The following is a 14,008-nucleotide window of genomic DNA, read 5'->3' on the forward strand; positions in this document are numbered from 1 at the left end:
ATTAAAAACTAAAAAAGGAAAAAAAAAAAAAAAAAAAAAGCTGTGAATGCGAAAAAGAATTTTGCTTCACAGCTGCTAGCGTTTACCTAGGCTTTCTGGGTATCATTCTCATGTATTGGCTCTTTAAGCCGCACAATAACCTAAGGAGTTAGACACTGTTATAGACCTCATTTTACAAATGAGAAAAGAGAATGTTAAAAGAATTAAGTGACTCAAAATCATCCAATTCGAAGAGGTGACTCCCGATCTGTGAGTCTGCAAAGCTTTTAAGACATTATATGTATATATACATATATATGTGTGTGTATATATATATGTGTGTGTGTGTGTGTGTGTATATGTGTGTGTGTGTGTGTGTGTGTATAGTAGTTTGAGGCTCATTCTGGAAGGCATTAATAAACGCATGCTTTTCATGTATTTAGAGTTTGGATTTTTCATCACTCAAAGCTTAGAATAATAATATGATCCTAGGCCTCTGAATGGACTCGCTCTGTCTGTGAAGCACTGCTCTGTCAATTAGCTCTCTGTCACCAACAATTTATGAGGCAGCCAAGTCGTGTGTTAGCATCCTTAGTTTACAAGGGTCATGCCGACCTTGATCCAGACCCTTCACTAATCTCGGGTCACGGTTACACAATCCCATTTCCCATAATCGCCCCTATTCTCTCTGGGCTTTTCAATGACCACAGGCTTTAAATTAGTATAGCCATCACCCAAATGCAGCAAATTGACAGAGTACACAGCCTGGTGCATACGGATCTGTTTGCTGGTATAATCTCTCCCTAAAGATCAGAGATACAAATTATTGAACATCAATTCTGGGTCAGTCAATTTCCAGGTACTACCTCATTTAATCTTTGTATTCTTCTGACTGTGTATTATTACTCTTATTACCCCATTATACATATAGGGTCATCTGGGCCTAGAGAAAGAAAATAACGTGCACATGGTCTTGGTGACTAAGAGCTAGGACTTAGCTGCATTGTGTCTAACTCCAAAGTCCATGCTCCTTTGAGTGTCTCTCTGAGGCCAATGGGTCAAACACTTTGCACAAACATAATTTAGTGCTTAACAGAATAGCTGAAAAACATGTGTGAAGTCTGAAAAATAATGCCATCTACTCTTCCCGAGCATTGATCAAGAATACAAATTTCTCAATTGGATCAACAAACTTTAATGAAAACAAGAATTATTGTCGTAACTGCCGTAGTGACATGTCTCTGTTTTCATCTGAATTTTCTATATTGTGCATGATATTGAGCAAGTCAGTAAACATCTCTTTGCAATAAAAAAAAATCTGAAAAATACTTTTTTATAATACAAATCTGTGAGTGACTATCACAAAGCAGTATGCAATATATTATTTCTAGGTCAGAAAGGTAAGGCGGGGAGGGACCAAGAAAAGGAGGGAGGGCAGAGGGAGGCGAGAGGGAAAGGGGGCAAGGAGGGAGGAAGGGAGAGAGGGAGAAAAACTGCCAAGTATCATTACTCCATTTTCCAGGAGAGGAAATTCAGTTTAGAAAAGTTAAGGGAAGTTAAAAAATTTGCCTAGGATCTCTTGGCGAGCTCGAGTTAGGAGCCAGAGGTAAAATCTCGGTGTTTTGACACCAATGCCATGCTCTGTCCTCTCCTCTGACAAGTGACTCTATTTCTGGTGATGCTAAAAAAGACTTCTCCCAGGTCGGAAAAAGTAGGAAATCACTCACCAGTTCATGGGAAGGACTCATGTTCGCCCCCCACCCCAATTCCAGGTGTAGCACAGAGTTTAGGAATGCAGGCAGGCTCTGGTTCCGGACCGCCTAGCTCAGAAGCCAGCTCCACCACGGATTAGCTCCGTGACCTTGGGCAGATGATAGAAAGAAGTAACTTTGCTCTAGGTAAACTATCTTGTGATTATAATTATACACATTGAGCTCTTTTGCAGTGTTTGTTATAGTAGGGAATGAAAACAAATTATTCAGGGCTAAAGTGAATCTGAAGCCTGAGTTATTTGGATCAATTCCCTCAGCTTTCCCTTTCCTTCTGAGAATGGAGACTTTGCAGAGTCACTTTCTTTAGGAAAGGAGTCATCACTGTTGATAAGCTTACCATTTGTTTAATGCTAATGATACCAGTAAACATTTAGTATTTCCTATGTGCCAGGCACTGCACTAAGGGCTTTTGGTAGATTATTTCATGTAGTCTTCATAACCACTTTTGAGAAATATACTGCCGAGCTCCATGTTTGGCAGATGGGGAAACTGAGGCTCAGGGGACTTCGTGCGGAGCCAACTGTCTAACTGCACTCTGGTTCATCACACCTCTGTTGTGTTGTCTCCTTCATATGCCTTCAGATGATCCTGGACCTTTAGCTAACACTTTCATTTCCACTAAGCTGATGAGGAAGTTATACCAGGATGCTGCAAACAAGGGTGCTCCAACAGCCATTTGTTTAAAAAAACATTCCATCTAGGCAGAAAATGAATCTTTACTATTCACGCAGCTGGAGACAAGGAATTAGAAAGCAAAGGTTGTAACTTCAATGGCTGCTAGTTTTCAAAACCAGACATTAGCATGAAGACATCATTATTAAATAGTTTTCTAACATGCTCACAACCACTTAAAGTCCCTGTTGAAAATAGCATGAAAATAGGGTGAGACATAGCAAATTGATTAAAGTGATCCCTGAAGTATCTTTTGTTCCAGTAAGTTGTTTTGAAACACAATTTTAAAATACTTTAAAACCTACCCTTTGCCAACAAAAGTGCCATTTTATTTGAAAAACCACCAAGGTTTTGGCAGCAATTCTTAATTCCATAAAGTGCAATGGCATTTTTACAGCTTATAAGGGGCCTCTGTCACAATAGTCAGACGAGGCAGGCATTTGACAGCTAAGGAGATTGAGGTGGGAGAGGCTGGTGAGCAGGCCCAGGCTCCCTGACTTGTGTGAGAATTATTGCTCCTCAAAACCATTCACACACCTGAGTGGGACTGAGGAGTTGGCTGAGAAGCCACCTGTCACTCACCCAGAACCTCAGCTCTGCCTGTCTCAGTCTTTTCCGAATAGAACTAAAAGCTATCATCTCCACACAAATTAAAAACTAAAAAAGGAAAAAAAAAAAAAAAAGAAAAGCTCAACCTGTACATACATGCTCGTGTACTTAAATATGGGTACATTCTACTGAAGTGGTTAAATGAAATCTCGCCTTTAGAACGCAACAGCCTTAGCTTCCAATCCAAGCTCTTCCATTTAACTTGCATTTTTGTTTCTTTTAATCTTGGGCAAATTTTCTTAATCTCTCTGAACTTTAGATTCCTTATTTGTTAAAAAAAAAACAATGATATCGACAAGTATCTACTTCATAACTTTTTTTTTTTTTTTTGAGAATCAAATGAGATATACCTATGCAGTTTGTGGCACGGTGACTCGCTGAGGTGAGTAATCAACTGATATGTATTAACTTATTAACTAATCTTATTATTTCCTTATTCAAGAAGCTGCTCTTTTTCTTAAGCTGCTTGTCTTTTGGCCTATTTTGTATAACTGTTTCACAGAAAGAGGAGCAAAGTAAAGGAGATAAAATTGGGGGGAGGGGTAATTTGTTTAATTTGCTAAGACTGCTTATGAGTGTGAAAGAAGGTAGATAACATATAAATAAGGCAATTAAGGCATTAATCTCTAATGATTATTTTAATTTGTTTATTCGTGCAAGCCGTGGAGCCAAAGGCAGGAATTGCTAAAAATGAATATTTTTTTACATCATGCGCATTTGCTGTAGTGTTTCGTGATTCGCTATTCCAGCAGAGAAGGAAATGACTATTTACTAAGTGCAAGTCACTGTGCACTTAGTCTATCTCATGTAATCAGCACATCAACAGTACTAGTAGGTCGTTTTTTTCTGCACCCATTTTAAAGATGAGGAAAGTAAAGTTCAGAGAGGTCACACAGCCAGTACGTGGCAGAACCAATACTACACTTGATCTTTAACTCAGTCCAGTGTTTTCTGTTTTCTCACATGGCCCCCAGTTTTGCTTAGTAAATGACACTGCATATTCACTGAAAATAGTGCTGTGAATGGTGAACTAAGTAGCCTTTCCAAGCAACCACCAAACACATTTGTGTGTATCATAGACACAGTCCGGCAGTTAAAATTTGCCTTCTGTTTTAAAAAAACGAAAAAAGCTTCTAAAAAGTGCATCGGCACTTACCAGCCTGAATCGGGCATTTATTCCTTCCACAACATGAAGGAAGAATCTGATAGGAGCCACTCTGCTAGGCAACTGAAATCATGAAATTTTTGTTGTCCAAATTCTTTAACTGGCAGCTGTTTCTAATATCTGAATTGCATTTGTTTTTTATTCAATGTTCCTATAAACAGAATGTGTATATTTGAGGTACTGAATAAGCCACACAAATGTACTGTGGCTGTGCCAGCTAAACCTCTTTGGGTGTTAATCTTGGCAACAGACTCTTGGAGTTGGCAGGGGAAAGACCTTATCTGAGTTTCCTCATCTGTGAAATGGGATTTAAAAAAAAAAATTGTACCTACCTCCCAGAAGAAAAGTTCTATGAATTAATTAATCTTGGAACTGTTTTCTACAGAGTGCCATCCTGGCATGATCTTATTACCAGGGTAATTTGATTTTACAAAACAATGATGGAAGGTATTTAAAATCGTGATACATTCAAAGGTCAACTTTTGACGCATACTACTGTAAATTTCACTCTTTTCGTGCTGAAGGAATCATTTATGGATCATTTACGTGTGACGTATGTACAGAAGTAGAACAATAAACTGTCAAATCAGTTTTGGATTTAAAAGTCTAAGAGTAAAAAGGATTCCAGTTTCAACTGGAAACAAAAAAACAGTCCACTATTTTCTGAGTACTGTGAAGACACAGAATACTATGACGATGGTACATCATAAACAAACATACAAAGTTTTAAAAATACTTTCCTAGGCAGGCAGGGGTTAAGATTTTTTTTTAATGTTATAATCTGTTGCAAAAACAATGGAAGGATTATATAAACCCTATTTTGTAGCTCTGTGTTTCTCAACATAGAATTTCATCCCATATTAAAAACATTCTGCTAATGCCTCCCTTTCACTTTTCATGAATGTTTTCTAACTCCTTTCCCAGGCATCTCAGTGCCCGTTTTGGACCACCTGGAGGGACAAAGCACCAGCCATGCCCTTGTACCGTTACCATTTCTATCTAACAGGCAGTAGAATGACATGTGGTAGAGTCAGTCTTCAGCCTAACAGAACACATCAGAGATCTCTGGGTGGGGCCAGGTGAATAGAGTAACTTTCTAAAATCACCAGAGATCCTTCTGCACTAACGCAATCACAGAGGTCTTAGTTGGTCATCAAAAATGGAAATCTCTAATGTGTTGACCATTTCAGAAGCTCTAAATTGCAGGTTTACATAGAACCATAAATAATGTTGTGTGATTGCTGAGGTTTGTTTTGCAATCCTTGGGTTTTCTAGATCACATTAGAAATTACTTTACACGAAACACTTCTACCCTTCCTTCCTCCCCCTCATCTAAAGTTCTGCAGTGAGTATAAATGTTGACAGCCACCCATGTGGACAACACATGCCTGGAGGGGAGCAAGGCCTTTATAACACAACCCGCTTTCTCTGCAACACTCTTTTTGGAATTCAAGGAACTCATGTGGTTTCCCAAGGCAGTGGTCTAAAGGGGCGTCGAGAAAGGGACTCCAAGTTAACAGTAAAAACTCAGCACAAGGGGGTCCCTCACCATAGACACAGCCATTATTTAATTGTAATTTTTAGCGGTGACCTGGTTTACGCAAACACTTGCGTTTAAGAAGAAACAAGTCAATTATGAGATGCACGTCACTGGAAAGATCTTTGGCTTCAGAGATGTTATGTCCAGGTGAAAAAGAGGCACAAGTTCTAAGCACTCACAGGGCTTTTTTTCAGAAGATGAACTTCTGCTCCTGGAGTATGTGTGAACAAGACAAACACAACTGCTGCCCCCCGACCTCCGCAGCGTTCTTTCCTCCCAGGTCTGCAGCAAAGAACATTATGCAGCTGGGGTGCCCTTTCTGCAGAGGTGAAGGAGGCTGACGTTTGCTTTTCAAGTGAGCACTGAGGATGGCGTTCTTGTCTTTTGCACCGTCACCCTAGAGAGCAAAAGCATTCTTTGCAAGCAAGACAACTGCCCAATTTTTGAGATGCTGTCTGTGCACCCAGAACACAGAAGAGGCACCCTAACTGCCCCCATTACAACCACCTTCTCTTGAGCAGCGCTCAAAGCCCTAAGGCGACAGCTACACCTGCAAAAGTCAAATGCTGAAATCCTGCCTCCAGATAACCAAAAGATAGATACCACTGCTGTTTGGTCTGGTCCTTGCCTCAATTCTGAACTTTTGTTTTAATGGGTAGCTCACTAGACGCTGCCTGCACTTAGAGGAGAATAGCATTATTGTCATTGTCACTGCTATATATTTTTGAGGAATCCATGGTCTCTTGGCTTCAGGAGGGGGTCCAGCTGCTCTTTGAATATTCTCATGTCAACAATGAGAAAGCACTGTCCAGACTTCTAACTGCTCAGGAAAATCTGCTGGTGGCTGCTGGCCTTGCCCCAACTCTCAGCTGAAGTCAATCCTAGAGAGACGCTAAGAAAAGGAGGCAGGTGAGAGGTCTTCCAGCGATGGTGCTGGACCTGCAAAAATCTTCCGCCAAGTGTCTTCCGTGGGAACGGTCTTGCCCTCAGGTGGGAGGGCTGCTCCCTCTCCTTCCAGCCTCTGTGTCTCCTGCTGTAGACCCCTCCTCTTCACTATCTTCTGAAGATTCATGCTAGGGTGTGATTTAGAGATAATACTAAGATTCGGTGACTTGCCAAAGACTTGCCCAAGACTTGCATAAGCCGGAGACTCAGTGACTGGCACTGGAGCCAGAACCAAGTGCAGGACCCATTCCACTGCCTGTCCCCACTAACGCTCTTTCTACCCATGATCAGTTTCCTTCCATTGCTACTGCCTGTACACAGACAGTGGAGCCCGTCAGAGCAGAAAAGACAAGCAAACAGGGAGGCACCCATTACCTTTGGTAAGCTTATATTTAAAGATCAGAAGAGAGAAAGTCAAGACCCTCTTTAAAATGGATATTGCTAAAATAGGAAGGTGTGAATACCATTCTTGTTATAGAGAAATATCAAGTACCAGGTGAAAGGGCTAAAGTGGAACAGTCTAAATTTAAATCTCCTTCATTTCTCCCCATTGGCTGCTTCCTAATCATAAGACAATGGTTACAATTGGCATTCTCACCAAAGCAATGGTACATAAATCTCAGAACCGAAGGAAGTTTAAATATCATCTGGTTCAGCCCTCTATTTAACTAGTATCTTAGAAATAGAAAATTTTAGAACTTGAAGGCAATTTGAAATCACCTAGTCCTGGTCTCATTTTATAGTTGAGGAAACTGAGGTTTGGAGAAATTCAAATACCTTCCCAAAGTCATACAACTTAGTCTCCAGGCTAATAAAAGAACTCCATCCCCTAAAACCCGAGTCAATGTGGCAGCCTAGAAAAACAGGAAAATGTAGCCCAAAGGCAAAGAGAGCTACATAAAGAACAATCTTCCTTTAGATGACACACATTGTGATCTTAAAAAAAGAACCATGAGGTCTAATTATAAGAAAATCACCCCCCCCTCCTCCCTTTTTATTTCTGGACAGAAGGGCATAGGTAGAAATGGGATAATTACAATTTTTGCAAACTCCCAGCCCCTGTAAACAGCTTTTAGTGTACCCATAATTAAGTGAAAAGGCAAAAAAACATTTTGTTTCATCTATCAATCAGTAAAACTACAGTCAAAGCTTTCCATGAGACAAAGTCTATGCAAAATAACCTCGAAAACAGCTTATATCATAAAAGCATCCTGGCATTGCCTCAATTTGTTTTATAAATTGTTCAGACTACACAGGTGACTTACTCCAAAAAACAGTCTCCTGCAGCTGTTTGTGATTCATGTAATAGAGAACAAAGATAAAAGGTCACTCCTCGGAGATTTATATCCAAATGCCTTACCCTAAGTTACAAAAGGGAAGAAAAACAAAAACAAACAAACAAAAACCTCCCAAACTTGCATAATGGGAAAAAAAAAAGTCACTGCAGGTTGCCTGGGAAAGACAATAAAGACACCCTGCAGAAATAAATGCATGGACTCACTCAGAAGATCAAGGTCAAGAATACCAGGAATAGGAAGCTGTCTCCAGTCTAAAATGAAATAAACCCTCAGAATCATACAAGGGGAACTTAGAAAGCAAGAGAGTGGCATTGTGGAAGTGAATCAGAGATGGTAATATTCCCATTTTCCATTTCTAGTTTCAATTATAATTCTCTCGTTCATTTTCACTTTTAAAGAAAAACTTTAAAGAATTCAGCATCCCACAAGCCACATATAGAATACAGCCTTTGTTTTCAAACATTCCTAGTTGGATGTGTGTTAATCACAGTCTATAAACAGATATCAGCCTACCTGAATAGGAGGCACTGATCCACAGATTCAGATTTATGGTCTCTGTGCTTTGCTGGTTAAGCATCATTTACCTGCAATAGCCAGTTTTTCTCTAGGTTGTAAGTTAGCTGGCAGGCAATTCTCTTCTCAGGGACAATAAATTCAGACTGTAACTACCATAAGCCACTGTGCTTAGATAAAGACATATATAAAATCTTGTTTCAGTCCTTACAACCACCCGTGTGAGAATACTCTTTATAACTTTTATAACCATCAGACAGATTATGAAATGGAATTCCCAAGAACTTTAACCATTTGCTTAAGGTTATTCATCTCACCAGTGGTAAAACAGGAATTAGAATCTAAGATCTTTCTTCTACATCTGAGATGCTCCCTAGACCTGGATGGGGAAGGGCGCATGGAATGGGATTCCATGGACCATGCATAAAATCTCTAATATTCAGACTAGCCATTTGGGCAGGGATTTTTTTTTAATATTATTTCTGGTGATGGAAAGATTTCAATCACATATCATTAAAGAACAAATGTGACTCACAATTTGCTATGTTCAAACCAGCAGTTAGACATAAATCAAATTTAGCAATTTTAATTGGTTTGGCTCAGGTCTTCAGATTTCCATATGGTTCCTCTCCTTGTTTTATGTTAAATGTAATTGACTTAGCACTTGAGTTTTAAAATCTTGGCAGTATGTATCAATTAAAAGCTACACAAAATAGAATTATTCAAAGCACACATTCCAAATTGAGTGATTTTAAGGACAAGGTTAAAAAAAATGCTCTTTTCATAAATGTTGATTTTTTTCTATGAACTTACAGATAAACTTCACACAGACAAAAAAGGGATATTTCCTTGGAATAACAAAAGCTAACAAACATTCTATTTGCTTTTTTCCCAAGAACTAATAATGTAATGTATGCTTAAAATGGCCTTCTTTACACTGTTTGCAAGATGAATTTTTTCATAGTATTTCTAAAACTGACAAGAGTCAGGAAAACTCCCACAAACCTTTTCAAAACTAAAATGTAAGTACAACATCAATAAACACGGTGCCAAACCCATTAAACTGCTGTCACTTTTTAAAATAGTCTTGCAAAATTTGTTCCCCAATTGTCCTTTAATATACTAGTATATCAGAGTATTACGTTAAAATAAATTATTATACATTGAAATAGATGTTCTTTCTAAACCGGAGCCACAATTCCCTTCAGAAACTGGAAAATCACACACTATGAATGAAATGCAATCAGAAATCTGAAAAATGCAAAATGCATTCATTTCTGTGTACTTGTGATTAAATTTATTGTCACAACAGCTCGTCGTGACTATTGTCCATGTAATTATTCTCCAAATACTTAAGTCCATCACATGTGCTACATAAATGAAAGGATCATTTATTGAACCCCAAATGGTTGTTGATGGAATTTTCACACTTATTTAGCTGGACTAAAAACCAGAATACCTGGTGTACGTGTGATTCTTGGATTGCTGCATAATTCAAGTTAAAGTTTATTATTCTTACTATTATTAAATTTTCATGTTATATCTTGGGTAATGGGAGAGCACAGAACTGTTTGCCTTAAAATAGAACTCTGGTATTGATGTCATCTTTATAAATGACCATTTAAGCTATTGATTTAATAGGTCTTCCTCCCTGGCGAGGAGAACATTAGATTCGGTAGGACAATTCCGCTTACTTCTTAGTGTCTGATTCCCTCATGCTACTTCCTCTCCACCCACACAGAGTTGCCCAGAAAATATCTTTGTAACTTCTGGATTTGAAAATGTAGCGATATGAAGGGGGAGCTAACCCTCTTCCCCCCTTTCCATGGGTTATTTTATTGATTTTATGCTATTTCTAGTGTCCCCCTTTTCAATGGCAAGAATGTGGAATTGCTAGAAGTATCCTTAAGGAAAACCTTGAAGGTCATTAGATCCCAGGCAATGAATGCCTTCATTCAACAAGGGCACTGCCCTCCTATGCCGGCAAGTCCTTTAACATTAGCAAGTTCCCCCAAAGGGCTTGCACTTTAACTTGGTCTGAGCAGGTCACATTTCTAAAATATTTAGCTGTCTCAAATGTCCCTGGTCGGCAGCACATAACGTTTCAGGCTACACTGATCTCTTTCTAGTTTTCGATGGAATTATTCCATGTAATCCGATTTACACTGCCACTTAATCAAAGTGGGAAAGGAGATTACAGAAGATTCGTTTCGCAAAGCAAGGGTGCAAGGATCATCAATCCTACTGACTCTCAAAGTGACATGATAGTACATCGCCCCCCTTTGGAGTGTTGGTCATTAACCTGATCTGTCTCCAGTGTTCTTCTTGTTTAAACAGGAAGGTTCGGGCTCTGGGAACTAGTAGCAGGTAGCGGTTTCTCCACCCAGACCTCACCGCTACCGTTCATGTGAACAGATGCTACTGTGGCAAGGAACTGGTTCCCTGCTCTTGTTTATTATTCCGCAAAGCAGAAAGCTTGTACAAATCAATTAATTACATTAAAACTTCTCTTTTGTTGCCAGAGTCTTTAACACTTGCATTTCAACAGCACACTGTGGTGATTCCAGGGGTGGCGTTCAACGCTCTCTCTGCCTATAAACTAGCGTGCTTGCAAGAGAGGAATCTGCATTCCACTCCTCTTGTCCTCAGGCTGCTGCCCTAGAGACTACTCAAACCTTTCTGCTAGGCAATGTCCCTTTCCCCTGCCCCTTTCCACACGGATGCAATGGGCTCGATTCTTCCTACTTCCTTCTAAATGTGTACATTTCCCAAACCTAGACATCTATTTAAAATATGATACTAAGCAGGCCATTTAATAAAACATTCCCATCATATGGATGTCTTCAATCTCAACTGATGATTTGTACAACCCCCCAATTTCCCTTTCCCCCCAACACTTCTACCCTTTAGACACATTTCAGGAATTGCAATGTCCTATAGACCCTCTGGGGGTAAAAGGGCAGCCTTACCCAACCCGCGACAGTTACACAGAACAATTCCAAAGGGGAGAAATGAGGAGAGAGAACTGCAGTGGTGAAAAGAACTATGATAGGGAGTACTGTGGTGGCCCTTTCTATACGACAAGCCACAAGGGGGGGGGGATCTAATTGTACCCCCTCTGGGCGGTGCTTTACCCAGTGTTTATGTATAATGCACAATTTAGCAGCACTGGGAATTACCTCAATAACTATCATTAGAGATGCCCATTAAAACACACACACACACACACACACAACTTTCTCTTCTGTAATGAAAGAAGGTGGGTGCACTGTGGAGGTATTAACGGCCCCACCCCATCCCTCGCCTCCCCCCCAGAGCTCTCTGGGAGCTCACCCAGAGCGGCAAACCCGGCAAATGCCGTTGGGAGCCAAGTTTCCCTCTGCTGGCTGGACAGGTTTCCGCTCCGCGGACGCGGAGCGCTGCGGCTAAGGAACGCGAGGTTGGATTCGCTCCCGGGCCTGCACCCGCATGGCCACCAGCCCCGCGCCCACCTGGGTCCTGCACAGAAATCTGTGTTCGATAGCGAGCGAGCGAACGAGCAAGAGTGGCGTACGGGGAGCTGTTCTGTAATCTCCCGGAATCCACGGGAAAATGTCACCCGTGCAAAGACATGCTTTCTCATGGTGAGTTAAACTCTCCGGCCAAAGAGCAGGTCCTTCCTTCTTACAGCAACTACGGTTCCCGACTGACAGCTCTTAACTTAACGGCTGCAAAGTTGACACCGGCTCCCTCTCATCACTCCCACTCTTCTTCTCCCTGGCTCACCCGGCCCGGGCAGCTCCGGCTCGCACGCCACACCCGCCTCCCCCGCACCTTCTTGGCAGGTCCGGCGGGCACAGCCCCGCGCTCCCAGGCAGCCAGTGCCGGGACGCGCCGGCCTCGGGGCGCGATTTACTAGAGGAGTCAACGAGCGCCGGGGCGCGCCCTACTCACTTGTGTCTTCTTCATAAGGAAAGGCTGCGCTGTGATCCAGCCCAGGCAGCGGTGTGGCGACTCCGTTTAGCTGTTCTGGAGCTCCAGCATATTGCACGAGCAGCGGCTGCAGATAGTCCACGCATTGGGCAGCCCGAGCGCAGCACCTTCTCCACCGCCCGTGCTTCCCGCGGCGATCCCGGACCCGGCGCGAGGCGGCGAGCTAAGCCCGGGCCCGCGCGCCGCCAGCACTTTTATATTGCTCCCTCCCGCCTGCTGCAGACACGCCTCCTTCCCTTCCGGAGCCCCGGGGAAGCGAGTTGGGGCAGTGGCGCGGGGGGAGACCGGGAGGGCAGTTAGTACCCCGTGAATGCCCCAGAAGTTGGACAGATCAGGCCAAGCGCGTCCCCTCTCCTAGGGACCCCTGGCGCGTACTGGCGAGAGGCCACCAGGCGCGGAGGACGAAGCTTAACCTGCAGCAGCTGCTGGCTCTGCCGGCGAGGCTCGGCGAGTCCCTGCTTGGCCTCTCAGCTCCGCAGGAGTTCACCTGGCACAGCCGGCGGACAGACGAAATACCTCGCGTGTTGGCGAGGGCCGGGACTCCCTCTTTTATGCAAAGGTGGTGCGAGAGAGGACTTCACTGAGGAGCAAAGAATTCAACCCGCCAGCTTTAGGGAAATAAAAAAGCTTAACTGGGATTTAGTTAGGCCATTGTCTTACCCCTCTATTTTTTTTTTTTACAGTCGATTTAGTGAATGAATATTTAATAATTAGAATACTTGTTGACTCAGGGCTAAGTATTGCTATTTTCAGAATGGTTCACTGCTGCTTCTTTAGAAATTAAGATTGAAAGCGAAGCGAGATTATTAACCCCATAAATATCCCAAAAGTTGGACGGATCAGGCCAAGTGCAAGCACTTCTGAAATGTATCATTATGGTCTAAGAGAAAGGGAAATGAGTTTGAGGAAGATTGATTCTATTTCAGATTCTACTATAGGCTCTATAACCTTGTCTCAAATCAAGGGTTTAGCAGTGTGGCATGCATAACTATAAAGGTCCCCAAGATGGTTTTAGGTGATACACAGATGAACATTTTGCATATTTTATCAAACACGTATAAATTAAAATGTGTCTTTTAAAAATGTGCACTATGTAACATATATAATACATATATATATATGAGATGTGATCAAACAATACGGTGAATGTTGAAATAAAAAAATGTATTACAGTAAAAAATACATTGGCATTAATGCCCCTTTTTCCCAACACATTTATCCCATCATTCTTGCCACTTGCTTAAGCAGTTCTGAAAGCCCCCTTTCATAAGTGTTGTTAGTTGCGGTGTCCTGGCTGCCTCGATGTCGTGAATCGATTCAAAACGTTTACTTTTCATCATCATTTTGACTTTGGGAAGAGCCAGAAGTTGAACGATGTTAGATCTGGTGAATAAGGTGGATGAGGACACACCATAATGTTTTTCTTTGACAGAAATTGTCGTACCAGAAGCGATGTGTGACACAGAGCCTTTGCATTGTGATCACAAAATACAGTAAATGCTGCTGCAGAGTATCATCCAACAGAAAGGTAGGGATCTTCAGT

General features: G+C 41.7%; 1 protein-coding gene across 1 annotated transcript in view; it reads right to left on the reverse strand.

The window, feature by feature from the left end:
• The window catches only part of KITLG (KIT ligand), a 101,418-nt gene extending 88,337 nt beyond the window's left edge, over nt 1–13,081 (reverse strand). Inside the window, exon 1 of the mRNA XM_019632037.1 lies at nt 12,427–13,081. Within this exon, the coding sequence (XP_019487582.1) occupies nt 12,427–12,441 (15 nt within the window). The 5' untranslated portion in view covers nt 12,442–13,081. The remainder of the gene's footprint in view (nt 1–12,426) is intronic.
• Nucleotides 13,082–14,008: the final 927 nt, after the last annotated feature.

The sequence above is a fragment of the Hipposideros armiger genome, unplaced genomic scaffold (genome assembly GCF_001890085.2).
Source record: "Hipposideros armiger isolate ML-2016 unplaced genomic scaffold, ASM189008v1 scaffold_1070, whole genome shotgun sequence".
In the NCBI taxonomy this organism is placed as follows: domain Eukaryota; kingdom Metazoa; phylum Chordata; class Mammalia; order Chiroptera; family Hipposideridae; genus Hipposideros; species Hipposideros armiger.